Source organism: Podarcis muralis, chromosome 4, assembly GCF_964188315.1.
Source record: "Podarcis muralis chromosome 4, rPodMur119.hap1.1, whole genome shotgun sequence".
In the NCBI taxonomy this organism is placed as follows: domain Eukaryota; kingdom Metazoa; phylum Chordata; class Lepidosauria; order Squamata; family Lacertidae; genus Podarcis; species Podarcis muralis.
The window spans coordinates 23,003,685-23,028,088 of record NC_135658.1 but is presented as its reverse complement, the minus strand read 5'-3'; the positions used below and the strand labels follow the sequence as shown (position 1 = coordinate 23,028,088).

The window sequence follows — 24,404 nt, the reverse complement described above, 5'->3', positions numbered from 1 at the left end:
GTCTTCCACTGCCTCCCACAGTTTGGTCAAACTCATGCTGGTAGCTTCGAAGACACTATCCAACCATCTCGTCCTCTGTCGTCCCCTTCTCCTTGTGCCCTCCATCTTTCCCAACATCAGGGTCTTTTCCAGGGAGTCTTCTCTTCTCATGAGGTGGCCAAAGTATTGGAGCCTCAGCTTCACAATCAGTCCTTCCAGTGAGCACTCAGGGCTGATTTCCTTAAGAATGGATCGGTTTGATCTTCTTGCAGTCCATGGGACTCTCAAGAGTCTCCTCCAGCACCATAATTCAAAAGCATCAATTCTTCGGCGATCAGCCTTCTTTATGGTCCAGCTCTATTTAGACCGAGTTTATTTCAGCAGGAACAGCCGTCAGCCTTACCTCTAAATACAGAGATTTTAGAGCCTTGAGGATCTCAAAACCTAGGAGGGAACATATGAGAGAAGACGCATCTTGTACAGAAACCCCTTTAATTATTAGGTGTACTGGCTATTGTTCTTGTGCTTGGTTTCTAAGTATTTTTTTAAAGAGCAAAGGGGAACTAATCTGTACCCAATGTTGGGATATATGTGGCTGACTAAGGGTGCATTCCTGGCCACTGCTCTGCAAGGCTTCCTGGGGTGGTAGAGCCACCATCACATCTGCAACCTTGCTGAGCAAGTTGGCTGGGTGGAAGGGGGCAGGCAGATTTCTGCACCAGCCTGGGGGCAGCATAGCGACTGGGACTGAATTGGGCTGACTCAGCCCCAACTGCTCCTGTTTGGGGGCTTTCTGGTGGCTTCTGTCAGCAGGGAACCTGCACATTCGGTGGGTGGAAGGGAGAGCTCTGCCTGTGGAGTGATACTGGACTCACTTTGCAGGTGGAGGTCAGCAGGGCTGCCCAATCCAACCCTGTTCCCCCCTGCCCCACAGAGGGAGTTTGGATTGTTCCATAGGTCTTTTCATGGAAACAAACATGCAGAGACAGGCAAGCAGACAGGCAAGGAACTTTTGTATGCAGTGCATGGTCTCAAAGGGCAAGGTTTTGGAGTTGGTAGACTCAACGGAGGAACTGAAATGTGTAAAATACGATTAGTGTTCTGCATTGCTCTGTGCGGTGTATGTCAGAAAGAGATTCGTCTTCACAGGCATATCTCTGTTCAGCAAAGAGATCTGGGCATTCTTCCAGTGACTTAAGATGAGGATGATTAACCTTTTTGGTTCCAAGGGCCACATTAAGGTAAAGGTAAAGGTACCCCTGCCCGTACGGGCTAGTCTTGACAGACTCTGGGGTTGTGCGCCCATCTCACTTAAGAGGCCAGGGGCCAGCGCTGTCTGGAGACACTTCCGGGTCACGTGGCCAGCGTGACAAAGCTGCATTTGCCGAGCCAGCGCAGCACACGGAACGCCGTTTACCTTCCCGCTGGTAAGTGGTCCCTATTTATCTACTTGCACCCAAGGGTGCTTTCGAACTGCTAGGTTGGCAGGCGCTGGGACAGAACGACGGGAGCGCACCCTGCCGCGGGGATTCGAACTGCCGACCTTTCGATCGGCAAGCCCTAGGCGCTGAGGCTTTTACCCACAGCGCCACCCGCGTCCCTTAAGGGCCACATTGCATTTCCACAAAACCTCTGAGGGGTGCATGTCATGCTCAGAACACAACATAGGAAATTTCCCTATGCTTATTAATTTTATGTGCTTGGAACTACCTACAGTAACTATATACTTTGTACTGGTTCAGAGTATATAGTTACATAATGACCTCATGCTCTCCCCGCCCCACCCCAATTCTCTACTTCTCTAATATAGTTGTGTGGAGGAGATAAGAACCTTAAATATTTCAATTAGTCACAGTTAGAAACTGGGTTAATCTTAACCAGGCATAGGCAAACTCTGGCCCTTCAGAGGTTTGGGACTACAATTCCCACCATCCCTGACCACTGGTCCTGTTAGCTAGGGATGATGGGAATTGTAGTCCCAAACATCTGGAGGGCCAGAGTTTGCCTATGTCTGAAGAACTATGGGTTAGTTGAACCAATCCTGCTTCATAAACTTTGCTTTGAAGTTGACTTCCCCCCCAAATCATCTATAGATAAGACTAAACACAGTTTGTCCTGGTTCAGATATAATACTTGGCTGCAGTTAGTCTAAAACAAAAGTGCACATTTCTGACCTCTTCCCTGCTATGCCAGAGAACAAGGGAAGGGAGGATCACGCAGAGGCAAGGCTCATTGCACTCCTTCCTAAGATTTGGTTTATTGCTTTGTCCAAATGAGGAAAAAGACAAGTATAACCACTCATAGGAGAAGCATACACTGACTCAGGGTTGCATGAAATTGTGTTTGCGATTTTCTGTATGTGGTATAACGTCTTAGGTGGCATCTCTTTGATAATATCTGACATAGCATTTACTTTTTTAAAATTCCCTGCATCATAGAATAAAAGTGTTTCTACAGTATGTGTTAGCATATAATTGCCATAACAAAAGATTATTATTTTTTGTACAGCAGAATAGACTAAGACCAAATACTGTCAGTGAGGATAAAGGCTTAAGCATTGAAGTGAGCTGTCTTAACAAATTGAGTTGCCTTGAATTTCTTGTATGAAATGCTGCTGGAGAATGATTATTTCGAGAGGCTTGCGTTGATTATGATGATTTTTCAGTAACAAACTTACAGAGAATAAAAGGCTTGCTCTGGAGGGCTTGCGATCTGTAAATCAGTAAAGAGACCAGAGCAGCAGGGAGCATAAAAGAGAGTAATATGTGATTATTTCAGTTACGTATACTGAGGTTTATAAATAGCATTGTTGGATCCATAAGAGAATATTCCAGAATCTACCATGGGCAATGCATTTATGAGGACCAACCAAAACGTCACCAAAAAGTGGCATGCCCTTCAGTTCTCTGGAGTTCTTAACCGTGGAAATTGTTAAACAAGGGTGGGGCTGGGGAGGCAAGGGAGGGAGAGTACAAAAATTAGGCTGAATTTGTAGCCAGGGGGTTAGGCTGTAGACTCTGTTCCAAAGTGGAAATTGCAGGAATAAGTCTCTACTAGGTGTTACAGGTATCAGGTTGCACACTGATTTTGCAATAAAGAAGAAATGGCTACTGTTTTTTAAGAGCACAGAATCTAACTTGTAACCCAGATCTGGCTTAGGTCATGCAGAATGTGGGACTAGGGGATTTGTGCCAGAAGATTTGTGGAAAAGAATGGGGTGTAAAGTAAAAATCTTTCCCAGTCTGCATCTGTACTGGATTTATTTTCAGGTGTTTTGCTTGTTGTATCTTACACACATTTGCCTCTCTGGGCTCCGTCAGGAGGACGGATGGAACATAAAATAAATAAATAGAAGCTTAAACCATCTTGTATTCCACCCCCCTCTCTCTAGGTCTACCTGTCATTGCCAAACTACCAATCTCTTACTGAAGGCCATTGCTTGATAGTTCCTATGCAGCACCACATTGCAGCCACTCTTCTAGATGAAGACATCTGGGAAGAAATCCAGGTGAGCAAAGTCTTAGGCTTGATGTGACCTGTTGTGCGGATTCATATCTAAACACTGTCGATATGAACCAGCCAAACCTGGGACTTGTAGTCCTCTTAATTTCAATGGGAAACATTTAAGCATCTGTTTGCTCCTTCGTTGTAACTGGTGGGAATTAGTGTTTTCTTTTTGGTGGGTTTGTCCCTTTTGCTGTGAGAAGGGCAGGCTGCTGCTTGGGGGTGGGTGGAGAGGGGACCGTTATATGCAGCATGCTCCTTGCAGCCGTGATACAGTAGATGTATTCAGAGATGAGTTGCCTTCTCCATCATCTGTTGGAATAATACACAAGGGGCTTCTGAGTGCTTTGTTTGAAGACTGTGAATAGATGGTGTTTTTTTTTTTTTTTTAAAAAAAACCTGAGATCATTAAGAGAGTTATGGGAAGTTCATAGCCAAATCTTAACTTTCTGCAACTGAGACTTTTCTTTAGTCTACAAATCAGCATTCTGAATAAATGTTGCGAAGTATAAAAATAACACACAGTGGGTGTATAAAGGTTAGCGACATTTAACATGCCAGTTTATCCGACCCAAGTAACCTGATTTGAAAGTAGAGAAACTTCAATACAGTGGTACCTCGGGTTAAGTACTTAATTCATTCCGGAGGTCCATTCTTAACCTGAAACTGTTCTTAACTTGAAGCACCATTTAGCTAATGGGGCGTCCTGATGCCGCCGTGCCGCCGGAGCCCGATTTCTGTTCTTATCCTGAAGCAAAGTTCTTAACCTGAAGCACTATTTCTGGGTTAGCGGAGTCTGTAACCTGAAGCGTATGTAACCTGAAGCATATGTAACCTGAGGTACCACTGTACTGTTTGTTTGAATGAGTGTAGTACTTGAACATCTTTGCCAAGCACCGGCCACATTAAAGGGCTAGTAAATCTACAAATTGGCATAAAAGAATATGGGGCCAGTTTATATTGAACAAGCTTGTGTACTTCGGACATAGAACAATCTCTAAGTGGGTCAAGTTGGGATGTGTCTGTCATGGTTTGGTTAGGTTAGACACCAGGCAAAAAAGAAAGAGGTTTGCATTTTCCAGAGTTCTCATGCTGGTTCGCATACCTGGTTCGAGTCTCTCTCACTGATCAGTCTAAAGTTGAGGTTAGTAAATTCAGACTACAACTTTGCCCTTGGTGCATCAAGAGTCTCCTTAATATACTACATGGAGATTTCTGGAGTCAAGCATACTTAAAACAACAGTGAGCTGAGCTCCTTGGTAACAATTTATTCTCAAACCAGACATTAATGTTATTAAACTAAAAGCACATGGACAGTTTACATTTGAGGATAATGTTTATTTGGGAGGATTAATTGAGTGAGCAAGAGGTCATTCAAGTTTCTAGGATTTGGTCTCATGTAGGAGGCAAATGAAATTCAACCAAGAGCTAAATATAAACTCTTGGAATATCAATATAATGGGAAAGTGTAATTAAATATGCCTGGGAAATTTTGCAAAAATGCTTAGAAGATACCTTTATTCCACAAAGAGCATGTCTCCAGAGTAGCTTGGCTAATTATGGACCCACTAAATAAATAAAAGTCTTAACAGAGCTTTTATAATCACTGAGAAGATTCAGAGCTTTTTAAAATTTGTTTTCTGTTAACAATATCTCTTTCATGCTCCCTTTCCCTTGCAACATGTTGAGGCATTTGTCATATCACATCTGTTTCTGCTCTCTATCCTTAAGGTTGGTAGTGCATGGCTTAATTATTCCAGTTCAGGCTAAGAACGTATAGGAATCAGCATGAAAAAGAAGCGGACCCCAAAATCATGCACTAAGTTTCAGTCACCCTCAATATTCCAGTAGTATTTTGTAAACACCAAGTTAAAAGTGTTGATAGCAAGCCTCTTAAAACAAGCATAGTAAGTTTTGTTTTGTTTCTGAATTGCATGAACATTATCTACCATGCCCATTCTAAGGAACTATAGGGAGCCATTATGTTGTCTAATAGATTTAAATTAGTCTGGTTACATCAGAACTATATGGGATTTTTTTTTTACCTTATATAGAACAATTAGTGTATTTCTTACAGCCAGCCAAAAATACAAAATGCAGAATCACACCCTCAATAAAAACCAGTCAAAATAAAATAAAACGATATGCTAAGAACTGACAACCATAAGAAGTCTTAAAGATAGGTTTTCAAATTTTCACCATCTGTGAAGATGTTTGTTCTGCCAAAAAAGCTGAAGAGGCTCTTTAAAGACAAACCTGGAAACAGTCTCATAAGAGGATGATTTATATATTATTATTTTATAAAAAGCAAACAGAGTTTAGGGGCAGACAGATGCAGACCCTGAGGCCATGGGCCCTGTAATCCCCCAGGCTAGCACATGTAGCTCTCATACATCTTAAATGGCTTCAAAAGGTTGTTAGATAAATTGATGGGGAAGAAGTCTACCAATGGTTGATAGCCATTGCATCCAGTATTAGAGGCAATATGAACACCGAATGCTGGTGGTCATAAGCAGGAGAGTGATGGCTCATGTCCTCCTTGCCGGCTTTCCATGGCCATCTCGTTGGTGACTGCATGAACATAATACTGGTCTAGTAGGTGGGCCTTTGGTCTGGTCCAGCAGGGCTGTTCTTACATTCTTAAGTCTGTATATTTTGTTTTCTGTTGTCCTATAAATTGAAAAGTAACATCACAGTTTCCCCACCTTTAACTCTTTCTTAAATGAGTTTTTCTTGCTCTGTGCATGTATTCAATGAAATGATTCCCTTGAAACGCCAAGGCTTGAAATGGATTAGGCCCCCGAAATGGACTTTGGACATGCCTGTACTATGGGATATAAAAACTCATGTTAATATCTTGACGTAAGCTCAGTTGATTGCTTAAAATGAGAGGCCGTTTTGCTTAGGATCAAGTGTATCTCCATAGGCCATGCTTGGCACAAGTGTGCTGATCTCAAGGGAAATGGGAGGAATACAGGAAAATGGAAGATTGCAGCACCAATCCCGCTTGAGGACCTCTTACCTAGTTGTGAAAATGCACAGGGGTCTCTCAGCATCTTCCGGCTATAAAATTTTGTCAAGATACAGCACTTCTATTTAAAAGAATATATGTAGCAAGTTAATTATGTATTGCACAGGGAAGGGGAGATGTTGTTTAGACCAACTAGAATTTGAAAAGCAAATATAGGTTGTTTATCAAAAGCTTACAAGTTTAGAGACAACCACCTAGTAAGTTGCCTTATTTTTTTAGTAAGACTGTTGGTCCATTTAGTTCAGTGCTGACTGGCAGTAGCTCTCCAGAGCTTCAGATGCCAGGAATTGAATCTAGAGCCTTGTGCATTCAAAGCAAGTGCCCTACCACTGATTTACTGCCTTCTTGAAGCTTTTTAAATTACCTTAGTAGCTGCAGTGACGGCGGCAAAAGAGCATTTCCCCATTTAATTTGCTTTGAAAATCTCCAAAATATCATTGGTAGAATGGGTGCTAGTGGAAGTGACAGGCAGTAATGTGTCAGCTGTCGAATTAATTCTTAGTTTCCGCAACTAGAACAGGATAATGAACAGTTCTGCTTACTGATGTGTGATTCTTGAAAATGCTGGCCAGGGGGTTGTTTCAATTTAATTTGCATTTAAATGTCATGGCTTCTCGGACATCTTGGTGCCAATATTTTTGCTTGACAGCCGTTAGCCTGCCTTCACGGCCTTTGCTTGGTTGCTTCATAGCAATCTTGAGGCAGATGTGCTCTTTCGGGGAGAAATGTAAACTCTAAAGCAAAGTCAGAGATGGAAACTTCATGTGCCCTTCCTTCAGATATTCTCTAAATAAATTTTGCAGAGAACTTCCTTTGACCTCACAAGTGCTATAAACTTTGCCCCCACCCCAGCTATTGTTTTAAACGTGCTCTACTGCACAACAGAACCAAGTGCTATTTGGCAAGAGAGTTGGGAAATACCATTCTAGTTTGGGAAATGTTTCCATAACTTGACCCTGTGGCTCTTAAAGACCTAGTATCTCTAAAGTCTCATTTTTTAAATGATGCAAAACCTCGACCCTGACAATAAATGTATATGCTATTCTACTGGAGTACCAAGGGTCAGAAGCACAGGATTCCTAGCATGCCAGAAGATGACCACAAGCTAGTATTTCTGTGCCATTGAGGACCCCATTCTCCCATGTGCCATGGTGGTTTCTGGTACTGCATGAATGTGCTGGATAACTCATTCGGTTGCCCATCCCCACTGAAGCAGGTGATATGAAAGATTTTTCTTCGAGACCCTGGAGGACTCTTACCAGTCAGAGTCACTTAGTATAAAGCACCATAATGTGTTCATTATAGTTTTTAGGGAGAGGGCTGTGCAACCATCTTCAATTGTCAAATGTGTGAATTAGGCAACAACTTTGATTTCTCCGGGAAAGAAGAGCATATTTCTTTTGATTTATGGATGTGTGCATTGGTGTGCATCATTTGGTCTTGTGATAAACGCATGCCATTGCTTTCACATGTTTTCCACGAATGTTTAGAACGACAAAACATCAAAAGCAAATATGCAGTTTTGTTTGGAAATGTAGCACAAGGGAGTTGATTTCCAGTGTGGCCCATGAAGATAATGAGGTTGTAAAATGAAATGTGAATTCTGTGATTTATGGCCCTGGCACATTTCAAATGCTCAGTCAGCTTAAGTTACGTCAGGCTTGTGGTTTCCAACTTGTTATAATTTCATACGAGCTCAATTTGAAACAAGTTCTTGGCACCTGCCTCCTCTTGCCAGATGCCGTCACACCATTTCAGGTTTGGGTACCAAAATCATCTCTCCTTTATTGGAAATCTAGACTGTGATTTCTACCTTATCTGTTTGTTTTAAAACATGCCAGCTTCTAGGCACCACTCAGGATAGAAACTGATCTACTCCATGATCAGTTGTGACATTCTATCCTATAGAGGAAAATGAGTGAGTATACACACAGGTCAAGTCTGTTACAGTAACAGGTTGGGTAAACTTCTGCACAATGGAGATGAGAGACCCAAGATTGCTTTTCTTTAAGGAAATATTAGTATCTGACTTAAAGGTCAATCATCCCTGATGAAAATGTCACTTTTTGATGAATTGTGTAATTGGAAGGAAGAGTGGAAGGATGGTGGCATTTGGAGTCTATGCAAGTCAAGGTATTAACTTTTGAGGAAATGAAACTCTCAGGCCTCCCATGGTTTCTGCCTCCATTTATGATGCCCTCCAATTTTTTGAACTTCAGTGCGCCTTTCATTTGACAGAAAACAACACCTACAGTTGCCATTATGCATGTAGTATAAATATTTAAAATTACTCATCATGTTCCAGTGTTGAGCTCATTTTATTTTGAATGCAATGTGACATTAACCTATGAAAGTTTGACTTCTCAGTAATGCCAGATACTTAACCGCAGCTGTTGCCTAACATTTCTGTGATTGAAAACTATATGTATTTTGACTCCTCTTGCTCCACACCCTCTCTTTTTTACAGATATTCAGGAAAGCTTTGGTGAAGATGTTTGAAGCTCAAGAGTTGGATTGTGTCTTCCTTGAGACAAACTTAAATTTAAAGAAGCGATACCACATGGTATATGAATGCATCCCCCTCCCAAAGGAAGTGGGAGATATGGCTCCCATCTACTTCAAGGTATCTACAAACTCTCCAGTTTCCTCAGTTTTGCGTTTTGATCATACCACTTTTGTTTTTTTAAACTGAACTAAATTGGCAGTTTTGTTTTTTTAAACTGAACTAAAGTTGGCTGTGTGAAGCCGAAGAAAGTAAATAGATTCCCTAAAATACATCAGATTATCTTAACTCCCCTTCTTCAAGTGAAATTTATTTCACCTCCTCAGGTTTCCCAAACTATTTGTTTGAGCAAAACTGGAAGTACAGAAAATAGGCTTCTGAATGAAACAGGTATTGTTGTATCAAATTAATCCTGCTGTGCAGATTGGATAGCTCACTATGGCCCCTGAGTTGGCAGCATGAACAGGCCAGGGTTTTTTTTAAAAACCAGATTTTCCAACTGCACAAACTCCCTACCGAACACCCCACACTAAAAATAACGGAGCTGAGGGAGCCGAACGAACACAAAGCATGCTTTGCTCCTTACTTATGCCCTGTCTCAGTGGCAGTTCCTCCATGGGAGCCAGGAGCTAATTCTTTCATGAATCTGCCTGAATTCAGTAACTGACAGGTGCAAAACCAGGCATACTTTTGAGGGCATTTATATGGATGTGATAAAGCATCTCCTGCCCAAAGATGAACATGAAGGAAAAGAAGTTCTGGTCAAAAAGACAAAGGTATTTTCATATGGTTTGGGCAGTTTGCTGTAAGTAACGGGGGCTGAGCACATTCTGCCCTTAGATCATTTGTGAACTTTGAGTGAAGGGTAGTTTATAAATTACATTAATAATAACCATCTGTGTACATGCTGTCTCTGACACCGTCTGCCATTTTAAGTGCTTAATAAACACAGGCACTAAATGTGTCTAATTCACCGCTGCTCCAGAGGCAAGGATAGAAGTTGCCAATGTAAGTGATCTGTATGTGCTGGATGTGTAGTTACACTCTCTCTCTCTCTCTCTCTCTCTCTCTCTCTCTCTCTCTGTGTGTGTGTGTCTTATTTTTTCTCTCTTCAAATGGCTGAGGAGCTGTGCTGTTAACCTGACAAGATTGTTTTCAACAGGGCTGTTTTGGATGCAGCTTCTGCTCACAGCTCTATATGGGTATAATGAGGCTGGCCTCAGTCTAATAGGTTTTCTCCTCAACAATTAAAGTGAGCAGTCAACATGGGATCTCCTTTGCTCTTCCGCTTGCAGCAGAACAAGGCAGGCAGAGAAGAGGGAAGGGCCATGTCCGAGTGGTAGAGCAGGTGTTTTGCATCCAGAAGATCCCATGCTCAATCTTGGCATCTCCTGGGAATTGATCCTGCCTGGCATCCTGGAGAGCTGATACCAGTCAGTGTAGACCGTTTTGAGCTGGATATAGCAATAAGCTGACTCAATACAAGGCAGCTTCCATTATTTCACTGCATCCAGAGGAGTATAGGGCAGCACTCTTAACATACAAGCTCTGCTGAGTATCTGAACATGGTTTAGACTTGGAACTATTTAGATAGCGTTTTGTGGCAGTAGCAACTTAAAATATATGTATGCTAGATTTTAATTAACATTGGCAACAAAAGCATGACCTTTACCTTTGGTTTTTCTTATGTACAAAAAAGAGCCAATATAACTTAATTAATTCCTGTGGCCTTTTTAATTTGGCAAACTGAAAATTCTCATTTCAAGGTAATTGTATCAGGCCCAAGTTAGACCGCAGTTGTGAAGCTATAAAAAGTGAAAGGTACTGAATAAAACTAGTATAAAATCAGTCTTCATTATGCATTAATGCATGTAAATTGAATTCTACAAATTGGAGAAATGTCACGAAGTTAGTTTCTGGCATTATAAAATTAATATTCGTTCTTGAAATTACACAGTATTCTAACTGCTTTTTATTTATTTATTACAAATCAAGTTCTACTTTATGGCATATGGTGTCATTCTGAAAGTGTTTCATATGTTGTTGCAATATTTTTTCAGAAAGCCATAATGGAGTCTGATGAGGAATGGTCCATGAATAAAAAGCTGATTGATCTATCTTCAAAAGATGTTCGCAAGTCGGTATGTATTGAAGCTTGTCCCTTATAACATGTGGGCAGTTGTTGTTTTTTGTTCTCATTTTCAAAAAAAGTGGGCCAGGTTTTAAAAGACCCAGAACAGTAAAAGGAGAAAAGACAATAAAAATACAGTTTATGTAAGACGTGAGGCTTTAATTCACAAGTCAAATACCGTTGCAGTGATGTTAATACAAAGATCTTTTGCTGGAGTTCTGAAAGTTAAAATGGATAAATTGACGCCAGTAACGCAAACCTTTTAAATATTACTCCTGGTTTTTCAAGGCACTAGCTATCATGGCTGAGGGTTTCGTATTAATGTTTCGACTCAAGTATCAGAATGTCTAGGGCTGCAATCCTAAACACACTTGCTAGGGTATAAGCCCCGCTGACTCAGCAGGACTTACTTTGGAATAAGCGTGTATAGGATCACACTGCATAGCCTGCCTTTATGTAGCGATGGCTTACGGAAATGGTTGTCTTTGCTTGGCGTCAATGCAGCCTCCTTTCCAACCAACAAGATGATTTATATCCTTCTCAAGGGCTGGAACAAAGGGGCAAAGCTCTGAAATCTATAGACTTCTTTTCACAAAGACGGCTGTTGAATATAGTTTGTCGTGCAGAAAGGCTGCTGGAAGTTGTAGTTGAGGCATAGGCAAACTCTGGCCCTCCAGATGTTTGGGACTACAATTCCCATCATCCTTAGCTAACAGGACCAGTGGTCAGGGATGATGGGAATTGTACTGTTTATCTTGCTGTTGCTCCCGGTTTTCTGCCTATTTCCTGGTCCTTATTCAGGGCATCTGATGGTTCATTGCCTTCCAAAAGTAGTCTCCACGTGTCCTTTTCATTGACAGTGTGGACCGCATTCACATTTTCAGAGTAAGAAGGGTCATAATCACTTGATGCTTCCCCAGAGGGAATTCTAGTGTATAGAGTTTTATTTATTGCTACTCTTTTGTTTACATTTATCCTTTTTTTAATTGGACCTTTTCTCAGCAGAAGAAAACTGTGTGCTGCAATGGCATATTTTGAATCCATAAAAAAGCATGAGGAATTGTTAGTAAATTATTATTATTCCTGTTCAGGGAAGTTTTTAATGTTTGGTGTTTTATTTTATCTTTAATATTTTGTTGGAAGCTGCCCAGAGTGGCTGGGGAAACCCAGCCAGATGGGTGGAGTATAAATAATAAAGTACAGTGGAACCTCTACATGCGACCATAATCCATTCTGGAGGTCCGCCCGGAGGTCGAAACTGGTCACCGGGAGAGGCACCGTTGTGTGCAGGCAGTGATTGCCTGCTTCTGCGCATGTGCGAACGGCGATCACTGCTCATGTGCATGCGCGAACAGCAGCAAACCCGCCAGTTACTTCTGGGCTTGCCGCGGACGTTGGGCGAAATGAATGCAAGCAGAGGTGGACATAAGAAGAGGTTTGACTGTATTATTAATTATTAGTAGTAAAGGGACATTGTGTTTGTGTCCAGTTTGCACATCGTGGTAAGCCAAACTATGGCTTATTGGGACAGCAAGACAAACTTGCTGTCTCCTGGGGAGGATCATGCAGCCGTTTTGCTCCTTCTTGCTCCTTTTTACTCCAACGCTCTGTGGCTGTGATCTAAGCCAAAGTGTGCCTTGTGTAGCCAAGGTTTGTAGTTAGTGAGGAGGGAACTTAACCGTGAGTTCCTGACCCTGACAGCTTATTGACATGTTTCTGCCCTTCATAGTTCAGTTCCTTGCAGTTCAGGGTTTAAGAATTGTGTGTGTATGTGTTTTTTGCTTCATCAGCCTCCAAGATATGTCTAAATGAGCTGGTTGTCAGTTTTTTAAGCATCAAAAGACAGCCCCATGAACTGTCTTTCCTTTGCATGAAACAATGAATGGCCTCTCTGTCTTTTTAGGTTCCGAAAGGTTTGCCCTATTTCTCCGTGGACTTTGGCCTGCAAGGGGGCTTTGCTCACGTCGTTGAAGATCAACGCAAGTTCCCCCTTTATTTTGGAAAGGTATTTATTATGTCACCTGTTCAAAGAGGCTGATGCGGGAGACCCTCCTGTACGCTCCATCCTGAGAAGCTCACTGCGTACATTAGCAAAGTTGAATATACATGGCAGTTTTATTACTGTGTGCTTTAGAACATCCCAGGGACATGAAGAACGTTTGTTATCTCAGGGTTTGAGTTGTGTAATTAGCCATTCTATATGATGTTGAGATCTTACCACTCAAAGCGAGAGTTGTAATAAATGTTTGCCTGGAGGTAAAGGACTAATTTTTTCCAGGAGGATCAATATTGTGAGCGGAGAGAGAGAGAGAGAGAGAGAGAGAGAGAGAGAGAGAGAGACTCAATAATGGATTTAGGGAATAACTTAATCGTCTTTCCCCCCACAAACAGAATCTCTAATGCTGTGGGTAGATTTGCAGGGGATGTGGCTGTCAGTTTAAATCTCCTGTTCCCACTCCACCCCCGTAGTCCTTAAAGGAAGTAGTTTGCATAGAGCACATGTGGGTGAGTCACTTGTTAAAATGCAGAGCTGGAATGACCCTCCCCCCCATCAATCCAATTGTACTTTGTAGTCCTTGTTTTGAACAGGTGTGAATTTCCAAGGTTAATTAAGAGCAGTAATATTCTTCTCTGTCTGTCCTACTTTAAAAGGAAATAATTGGTGGCATGCTGGATTTGGAGCCCAGGCTGTGGAGAAAGGGACTGCGAGAAAACTTTGAGGACCAGAGGAGGAAGGTGTTGCATTTTGCTCAGAAGTGGAAACCGTACGATTTCACCAAAAGCAAAGAGTGATGCTTTGACGTTGCAGTACCTGCCAATAGACCATCAAGATCCATAAAATCAATCCATTTTATAGAAAGGCATGTGTTAAGGATGACAGGATGTTTTCTACATTCCTAGTGAACACTTTTAGGGGGGGAAATATATTTTAAAAGAACGCAGTTCATACATTTAATTTGAGTTATTTACAAGGCAAATTGATTTCAACACAATGTCATTTATTTATATTTAATGCCTCACATTTTCTGCTGTGTGCTCTTTTTCTTAAAGCCCTTTTCATAATACCTTGTTTAAATCATGGCCTCTGGGAGGTGCTGTCAGATGCACGCTGTGCACTTAAAAAGAAAATTGATTTATTGACATTTAAACGTCAAAGAGAGAAAATATCTCTAAAACTGGCTAAACAGCATTAAAGACTACTTAGGCAAATACCTTTCTCAACAGCCTTGAGAAAATGGAAATGCCAGTATTCTCCCAAAGAGAGAGTGACTAGGTAGAGAGAGAATTGAGCTTGGCAGGAATCTTGAGACAAGATGATTCACTAGTTGCTTGAAGTCCAGCAACTAACAGTTTTTCAGTGAAGCAACAAAATAAATGTTTGGAACAAAGTAAATTGGAAATGGTAAAGCATGACTTAGGTCATTTCTGCAGGAAGGGAATTTTTGCCTCGCAACTGGATTAATATTTCAAATGGCACAGTGGCATGGAGGAATCCCAGGAAAGGTACATAGATGGCCCAGAAATCTGTGTTTGATAGTATTCAGATAGTGGAAATTGAATAGGGGAGGTGGGTTGTGCTGTGGTCTAAACCACTGAGTCTCTTGGGGTTGCTGATCGGAAGGTCGGCAGTTCGAATCTGTGCGATGGGATGAGCTCCCGCTGCTCTGTCCCAGCTTCTGCCAACCTAACAGTTCGAAAGCACACCAGTGCAAGTAGATAAATAGGTACCGCTGTGACGGGAAGGTAAACAGTGTAGGATACTTTTGTCACATGGCCACACAGTATATTAGCTCTGCTCTCATGATGGAAATGCATTTGCAGGTCGTGTCAAAACAAGAACCTGAACCTGTTTTGTTTATGGTTTTGGCTATAACACATTCCCTTCCCTATGCAGTAGAATGGCTTGTTCAGATTTGGGTGGTTAAAGGAAAGTACTTGTAAAGTTTACAGGAATTTAAGCTGGGTTGAGGAAACTCCTTGGGGAAGTCACAACACTGCCAAAAACTGAATTACACTTGTGCTTAGAATACCTTGGTTATTCTTCTGCAAACCATGGTGGACTATAGCTATAGTTCACATGTGCACTGCACACAAGTTACTACTTCAAGATTCTTGGGATCCCAGAAAACAGGATCAGCTACTTTGAAAGTGCCCAGTCTCTAAATTTGTGCCATGGACTGCTTGGACGCAGAGGAATGGTGGGAGGAACCAGCTGGGAAACCACCAAGGGAGAGGTTGGCTGCACACAGGCAGAGTCTCCTCTGCTTGGAAAAAGCCGTGGAGAGGGGGGAACTTAGACGGCTGTGGGGAGGTGGGGACTTTCAGTCTCAGCAACTGATTCATGGGGCCAGACCTACCAGGGATGAGCTGCTGTGCTCATTGGGCCTGACACTGCATCAAGTCTGTGAAGATGGTGATTTTGCTAATAAAGAGTTAACTCAAACTTTGAATGGTGTGATTTACTTCTGGCTCGCTCTTTGACAATGACACATCCATGTGATGATTTCTTTTTTCATGGAGAACAGTGCATGGAGCCAAGTACTGTATTCTAAATTGATGACTTGACATTAGCCAACATGATGCCTTTGAGATGTTGTGAGCTACGACATCCATCATCCCTGACCATGGTGGCTGAGGCTGATGGGAATTCTAGTCCAACTGGAGGGCACCATGTGGACTATCTCTGTATTGTATGGAAGTCCCCATTACTTTGGAAGCTACAGCAGCAGGAGACCCAGCAGACAACAAACCTATTCAGGAATCTGAACCTCTCCTGTCTTAAGCAGAGATAACCAATGCCTGCAGGTCTAACAGATTAATTACTAGACATTCCTTCTCAGTCTGCCAGGGGAGAATGAGGTTCAAAGGACAAGAAAGGAGATTTCAGCCTCTGGAGAAACTTCCTGATAGTGCAAGCTGCTCAACAGTGGAATATACTGGGGTGGGCTTGCCATAATAGGTAAGGAGAAAGAAAAAGAAGGCACCTTTTATCATATGGGGTGGATGTGTCCTAAGGTTAAGGACTTCTGGGAAAAGATTTATAATGAGTTGAAAAAAATGTTGAAAAATACATTTGTTAAGATCCAGAATCCTTTTTAGTTGGAATAATAGGATTGGAATTGCCCCAAAAAGATGTTAGATTATTTTTGTATGCTACTACAGCGGCAAGACTGCTATTAGCAAAAAATTGGAAATCCCAAGAAATACCAGCGGTAGAAGAAAGGCAGATGAAGATGTTGGAGTTTTTGGAGTTGTATTAGAAAGAGGATTTTGGAGACCTGTTACAAAGGTGTTACAATGAAATTCAGTTAGGGGGGAATCAAGGAAGTCAGACTACAATGAAAGTTAACTTGGATTCTAGAAGTCATGACTTTTTCTTTTAGTATTGTAAGATGATTTGTTTTGTGTTTTTTACATGTTATATTTGTTATAAATGTGGAAAATCAATAAAAAAATTTGAAAGAGGAAAACATAATAGACAAGGAGAAGTTGTGTGATCACCTGTCAGAGAGGTCATTGTGCAGGGTTTCTTGCATCAACAGGGTTGTACAAGATTACCTTTGAGGTTCCTTCCCATTCTAAGCCTAAACTTTCAGCACACCACTCCATCATGCACACCATAAATGCTCCCTCCTTGGCTGTATCTGCTTTAAATACCGTTTAACACCCACTTGCACTAAGTTTGCCAACTATCTGACTTCTGTCTTCCCGATGGCTTACTGGGTGGCTCCAGAGGTTAAAGGAGAAAGGTATCTCCTTTTGTTTGCTTTGTTAGACAATGCAAAATACGTTTCATTTATATGGTGAGAATGTTAAAGTATGCACTTGACTAGGAAAGCCTTGGCTGCTGTTAAGGGGCGAGAGTCCAGCCAAAGCAAATATAAACTTTCCAAGTCATGCTATACTGGGAGTCGCTTGGCCCGGTCATTTAAAAACCCTGGGATTTCCAGCTGAAATGAAAAGCTGAAACTAGAGCATTGCCCTCGAGGGAGAGAATCTGGGATTTTTTCCTTTCTTTTTTAAGTGACCAAGATAAGTATCAGAAACTGGTCAGACAAAAAGAGGCAGCTCCTTGGATATTTGCAGTGTTAGTTGTCCTAAGCAAGGGAAAAGAACTGCAGCCGTTATCCCCATGATAGTCTTTGTGGCTCCTTCTGCAGTACTGAAGGAGGCAAGCAGTATTGTTAGTTTGCTTCCCTTCACAATTGGGCTTGTAAGAGGCTCCTGCAAATAGCAGGCTTGGTGCCTTGGGAGATGGCATGAAATTTATTTCAAGGTTTTAAAAGAACACATTAAGCTGACTTGCCTGAAGCAGACCTATGCTTGTATACTCCAGCAGCAGTTCTCTGGCAAAGATGCTTTCCCCAGTCCTGCAGCTGGATTCGCACCCCAACCCCCTTAGCTGGAGAAGCTGATGTTTGAACCCTGCACTTGCTTGCAAACTCTGCTCTCCCACTGTTCTGTGGCCTCCACTTTCGGAGGCTTTGCGTCTTACTTGGATAGGCTTCTCATTCTGAAATTGCACAGACTTTTGACTATATTAAATTAGTCCTTTGTGGGGTGTATAACTGCATCTTGTCACACATGATCTGTACATATACGCAGCACATACACATTCTCGCAGCATTTCTCGCTTCAGACCCAGACAGCAGCACGTTGAATTTCTGCATTGAGACTTCAGCGTCTGTAGTCGCAACCTAGTAGAGAATGCATTACCGAGGAGTAAATGGGCATTTCTGGAAAACTGCCTGGGGGTTACAACTCGCACAGGACGTGGCAGCCAAGGCACTAGCAGGTGCTCCTCTTAGTCACTTGCAAATAATGCCAGCTTTAAAAGTTGCATTGGCTGCCTGTGATACTTCAGGCCCAATTCAAGGTACTTCTATAACAGCACAGAGTGTGTGCCACAGACAGCTTGGGTCTCAAATATCTGAAAGAATGTTGCCCACCCCACATACCAAGCTGCAGAGACAACCCTCTTGGTGGCCAATGGGGAGCGAGATTTGCAATGCAGGGGTCTGGAGAAGGGCTTTCTATGTGGTGGCCCCAGAGCTTTGGAATAGTCTCCCAAAATGCATCATCCTCTACATTGTTTTCATCCTGGTTAAAGGTTAAAGATGTACCTTATTGCCCAAGCAAAAGAAGCATGGGGAAGAATGAAGTGCGTGATTATATTTTGTTTTCGCTCTGCCTGCCTGTTTTGTTGTAAATTTTCATTAACCGTCCTTTTAATGTTTATTGTGCTATCTGGGGGTGGGTGGTGGGTGGGGTGGGGTCAAGGAGGTATTATAGATGCCTCAAATAAATAAATAAATAAATAAATAAATAAATAAATAAATGTCCTGGTTCAATTAATTGGTGGGTGAATTACAACCAGTCCTGACCTACATGGCCAATGTGCAAATTGAAGTCCTAATATGAAGGGTTAGAACTGGGAGCTGAAGAACAATCGGAGCTTGGTTATAGAAGCTTTGGATTCCGTTTCAGAGAGAGATCCTGTTTTCCCCACCTCTGTGCTTCGGTCATCCTAGGAGGGAAACGGAAAAAGCTTTCCAGAATTTTAGATTAAAACAGGAAGAGCTTTGAAAATGGGATGAGAACTCTGGCAAAGACAGGTTTGCCGGTGAATCAAAATGCCAATCCACAGCCCACAATGCTGTGAATATGATTCTATCCTAACTTTAGATACAGCAGCTAAAATGGCAGCTGAAACATGTTTTACCTGCAACAAGAGACTCCCTGGTTATAAACGCCTGTCAATGACTCAATGTGCGGAAAGGTAGAGAGCAGGCGGACGTTTGACAAGAAGGAAGGGCACAGTCTGAAGAGCTCAAAGTTCAGCATTACGAATACTTCCAATTTCTTGGGTTCAGTTTTGGGTGTTTGTGTGTGCCTATGTAAGTATCCACACACTGGGCAGGAGGTTTGAATGGAGAATGTGTACCTGCAATTCAGAACTTTGTCAAATACCTATTTCCTGAATGTATGGCTGGCACTTCTGAACACAGGGCTAACGTCATAGGATGGAATGGGGATTGAAGCAAAATCTCAGCTTCGCCAAAGGCTACAGGGAGAGAGCAGCCTAGTTGCTCCCCTTTCTAGTTTCTAGTTGCATAACTTGTTTTTGCTTCTGCTGTTCCATGACCAGTCCCTCAATGATGGCTCCTGGGAGGGAGAAGGTGATGGGTCCATGCTGTGCTTCCAGAAGGTTGCAAGCTCAATCCCCAGTGTCCTCAGTTGAGGTCAGGGAAGACTTCTGCCTGAAACTGGCAAGTTGCCGGTGTCAACAATACTGAGCAAGATGAACCAATGGTCTGACTTGGTGTAAGGCAGCTTCCTATGTTCCTGGTTTCTGAAGCTCCATCAAGCATTGTTTGCACAGTATATTTGCACCATGAGGGCTGGAAACTTACACTGTAAAACATGCACACTGAAAACTGACCTGCTCACGATGTTTCATTCTGCTTACTCCACAGTCTGCAAGTTTTTCATGTGCTGCTGTGTGCATATAAGCAGCCCTAGCTAGAGGCAGATTTCTGGAATTCTTGAAGTTGGCAGGGAGTAGCAGTAAAAAGGTAAAGGACCCCTGACAGTTAAGTCCAGTCACGAACAACTCTGGGGTTGCTCATCTCGCTTTACAGGCCGAGGGAGCTGGCCTTTGTCCGCAGACAATTTTTCCAGGTCATGTGGCCAGCATGACTAAGCCACTTCTGGCGAAACCACAGCAGTGCATGGAAACACCATTTACCTTCTCGCCGGAGCGGTACCTATTTATCTACTTGCACTTTGATGTATTTTCGAACTGCTAGGTTGGCAGGAACTGGGACCGAACAACGGGAGCTCACCCTGTTGCGGGTATTTGAACCTCCGACCTTCCGATTGGCAAGCCCAAGGCTCAGTGGTTTACACCACAGCGCCACCCACGTCCCTAGCAGTAGCAGTAAACACACCTACAATTTGAAAACCCACTCTTATGTAAAACTAAACAGTAAAAATAGAATCTGCATTCTTCTTTCGGAATATTGGAATCCTCCTGTTTTTTCCAGGAAACATGGGAGATTTACAAGAATAAAATAATGAGATGTTGGCTATACTTTTTATTTTGTTTCTTCAAGAAGCTTTCTGTTTTCTCAACTGTTCTTTCAAGAGCTTTCTGATCTTTTCTTCGTATCTTTTATTTCTCAAGGGAGCCATGTTTTGTACAGTACAGAAGCAACAGATTGTTTAACTTGTCATCTGACACCTGTATGAATAAATATATCTTGACCCTGGATACAACTGGATGCTGAGTTGTGTGTGAAAAGCAAATGTTCTCCCTTCCCATTCAAAAGAGGAAAAGAAAAGAAAAGCTAAAAGTAGATCTTAATATTTAGGGGGGTTATGAGTGAACGAGTGAGTGTGTTTAAACGCTTACAACATAAGTCACCAGTATTTTTGTAGGTATTAAAGTGATGAGCATGCCTTGCTCACGTTTACTCAAATCACTTCTCTCTATCAATGGTGGGGAATCTGTGGCCTGCCAAATGCTGTGGACTACAACTCCCATCAGCATCCGCTAGCATGGCCCAATGGGCAGAGATGATGGGAGTTGTAGTCCAAAACATTGGAGGGTGCAAAGTTGGGAAAGACTGGTCTGGAGAGTTCTGGTGTTTGAACCAGAATTATCTTCCTGCTGCTCCATGCCTCCTTTGTTCTGAGAAGGATGTGGTGTTTTCCCTTTTTAAGAAATGCAAACAAGGGATTATTTACTGAGCCAAGTACTTCAGGACTTCCTGGTCAAATAATGTCACAGGGCAGGTATTGCAAAAAGCTTACATTGTTCTTGCATTTTCCCATTCTGCTTCAAACTTCGTTTTCCTCCTGCAATTCTGAAAGCCATGCAAATTCCCTCTTCCTTCAGTTGAACATTAACACTTATAAACTCTATGCCTGAGATTTCCCCCCCTCTTCTCAGTCCTACTTTTGTCTGAACTTTGATAATGGTAATGCATGAAGAAGCTGTGGCAGAAGCTTTCCAAATCTTCGTTAACACTCAATCAAGCATCTGTTCCTACCTGGTCATATGGCTCATTTCTACCTCTTAACCCGAGGTGGTCAGAACATCAGTGAGGCAAGAGGGGTGTTTTCCTCCCCCTCTCATAATGCCAAAGGAAAAAAAGAAGAAACGCCATGGTGCATCTGCAACAGCACAACCAGATGCCTTCATCTGCCCCAGCTGCAACAAAACATGTCTCTCTTGTATTGGTCTCTATAGCCACAGGCACTGCAGTTCTCCAATGGTTTGACTTCACCCCTGAATGCATACTCTTCCATTGTCTCCCAGCCCTCCTAATCCAATTCCTCTCAAATAGAAAGGTGGAAGATTTGGGACAGACAAAAATAAAATACTTCTTCACACTGCACACAGTTAAATCATGGTGCTTGCTATTCAAAGATGTGGTAACCTGAGCAGCTTTAAAATGGGGCTTATCAATGGCTACTAGGATTCCTTCGAATATCACATACTGGGGGGCAGCAGCAGGAGACGGCTATTGCCTTTATCTCCTGAGAGCCTTTATCTCACTGATAGCCAGTGTGGTGTAGTGGTTAAAAGTGGTAGTCTCGTAATCTGGTGAACCGGGTTTGCGTCCCCACTCCTCCACATGCAGCTGCTGGGTGACCTTGGGCTAGTCACACTTCTCTGAAGTCTCTCAGCCTCACTCACCTCACAGAGTGTTTGTTGTGGGGGAGGAAGGGAAAGGAGAATGAGACTCCTTAGGGTAGTGATAAAGCGGGAAATCAAATCCAAACTCTTCTCTTCTTCTCCTGCTTGAAAGCTTCCCATAGGCGCCTGGTTGGTCACTATAGAAAACAGGATGATGGGCTAGATAAACCAGGTGTGGAGAACCTCCAGCCCTCTAGCTATTTTTGAACTACACATCCCATCACCCCTAGTCATTGGCCATGCTTGCTGGGGTTGATGGGAGTTGTAGTTCAGCAAGTTGTAGTTGAGGGCCAAAGGTTCCCCACACCTGAGATAAGCCTTTGGTACGAACCAGCAAGACTTACCCTCTAATTTTAATTGTCACCCCAAGTCAGGTCACCCAAGGCTTCCCCTAGAGAAGGGCTGGGGATCCATTTTCAGGTTGGATTACATTCAGGGGGCCACATACCAGTAGTGACAGGGGCCAGGGGCAAAAGTGGGTGGAACAACTGGTGTGAATTTTATGTTTATGTAATAGGTGAGTCTACGGCTGGATCTAGACACATAAAAAAAAATGTTTTAGGAAAACGCTTTGTAAAGCTCAATGCAAAATTGCATTGCCGAAGAATCGAACACTACAGCACTATCTGGTGTCATAGTGTTATAACACATTTATAACGCTTTTTTCTAATGTAGCTGAGTCGTACGTATGCTCATACATCCTTCTCAATCCTCCATCCAGGCAAACAAGAAGCAAGATCAGTATTCAAAGGCACATTCCAGGCAAGTAAAAATACTCATGGAGCAGAAAAGGCAGGGCCAGTGAGGAATGTGGGCCTGCAGGGAGGGCGTGGGGAGAGCCCCGAGGGTCAGATAGAGATGGCTGGGGCCCCCCCATTTAGTCCCCTGAGGTTCCCCATCTCTACACCAGAGATTTGGCCATGTCCAAGCATGATAAACAAAATGAAAGAAAGCATGATTGTGCACACAGATATTGGGATTCATCTTTGCAGCGCCAGAATGCTCCACAGAAGGACATACAGCGCCACAATCTGTATCTATAATCACACAGTGTATTTTTTTAGAAGCATGGCAAGAGACTGGCCCATTAACCTCTTTTCAGAAAATGGCAGCAACGAGAACTTAGTCATGAGAATACAATTCTTGGTTATATCTCTTAGCTGCCGATCATGGAGGAAAATGTGTTATGGCTTGAATAAGTGCTAAATTCCATTTTGGCTGATAATCCTAAAATCCTGATTTGATTTTTCTAGCTGCTGGAAAACGTTCACACCAAAACTTAAATCAGAGGAGCTTCTTATTGAGTCTTTGCAAGTTCTTTTAATTTGGACAGGCTTTATAGATTCAGGTTTTTTTCTTCTTCTGCCAATGGACTTAAAATGTTAGCACTCATTGTGTCATACTTATTTTAACTGTGGTTTTATGTCTTTCTTTTTTTAAAATCAGTTTCTTAATCTGCTATAATCCACTCAGTCTTCAGGCTGGATTGTTTTATGAATCTAAATGTTCAAATACCCATGTTAAAGTATAGGAGACAAAAAACAAATGAGTTTTTCTCCATCTCAACAGAGTGCCCAAATATGACGACTTCTTCTTCTTTAGACTCTCCATGACCCCATGAACCAGAGCATGCCTTGGAAATTCTCACTTTCTTCTCAAAGCTTCTCCTTTTTTATGTCCATGGAGTTTTCTTGGCAGAATACTAGAGTGGTTTGCCAGTTCCTTCTCCAAGTGGATCACATTTAGTCTAAACTCTCGGCTATGACCTGTCCGTCTTGGGTGGCCCTGCACGGCATAGCTCAGAGCTTCTTGGAGTTATTCAAGCCCCTTCACCATGACAAGGCAGTGATCCATGAAAGGGTCAAATATGACTTAGGAAGGTCCTTAACTGGCTTGTTTCATGGATACGCTGTTGGTACCACTGGGACTTCTTTAGTCTTGCTGGGAAGCTGCTAGACTAGAAATAGGAGAACCACAAAAAGGTCATTGGACTGGCTACTTCAAAAGTGCCCCCATCTGTAGAGAAAGCAAACGGGAGCTCCATCCTACTGGTTACTTTTGTCATGAGTGCAAAAGCTTTGCCAAGGAAATAATCTGACTGAGAAGTAATTTTCAGAGGAGGCGCTGGTCGGTGCCGAGTCTAACTTCATCTTGCTCATGCTGCCAAAATAATTGCTTGCCCTTGATGCCTGTCACATCAGGAATACCTGATGTAAAGTGTCCCACACATCCTAGAATACCTCGCTTTTCCTTAGGACGTCCCTATCTTCATCAGAGAAATGTTGGAGGGCATGGAGTTATGCAACCCCCCAGCTAAGGAGATAAGTAACTATACAACCTCTAGAAGACACCGGAAGGCAGCCCTGTATAGGGAAGTTTGTTAATGTTTTATTTTATGGTTTTATATATGTTGGAAGCCACTCGGAGTGGCTGGGGCAACCAAGTCAGATTAGTGGAGTATAAACAATAAAATTGTTGTTGAAGAGGAGTCCCCATTTTCATCGGAGAAATGTTGGAGGGTATGTACTCATGGATAGTTAATAGGACGATG

The 24,404-nt window shown here is 42.4% G+C and overlaps 1 protein-coding gene across 3 annotated transcripts in view; it reads left to right on the top strand.

Annotated features, from left to right (window-relative positions):
• The window catches only part of CWF19L2 (CWF19 like cell cycle control factor 2), a 73,932-nt gene extending 57,849 nt beyond the window's left edge, over positions 1-16,083 (top strand). For 2 of the 3 annotated variants that reach the window (XM_077927041.1, XM_028726192.2), the window contains exons 14-18: positions 3,371-3,487; positions 8,982-9,137; positions 11,078-11,158; positions 13,052-13,153; positions 13,801-16,083. In XM_077927041.1, the coding sequence (XP_077783167.1) occupies positions 3,371-3,487; positions 8,982-9,137; positions 11,078-11,158; positions 13,052-13,153; positions 13,801-13,941 (597 nt within the window). In that variant the 3' untranslated portion in view covers positions 13,942-16,083. Of the gene's footprint in view, positions 1-3,370; positions 3,488-8,981; positions 9,138-11,077; positions 12,584-13,051; positions 13,154-13,800 lie in introns of those variants that run through there. The other variant, XR_013392521.1, reaches the window with a different exon arrangement.
• The last annotated feature ends 8,321 nt before the right edge of the window (positions 16,084-24,404 follow it).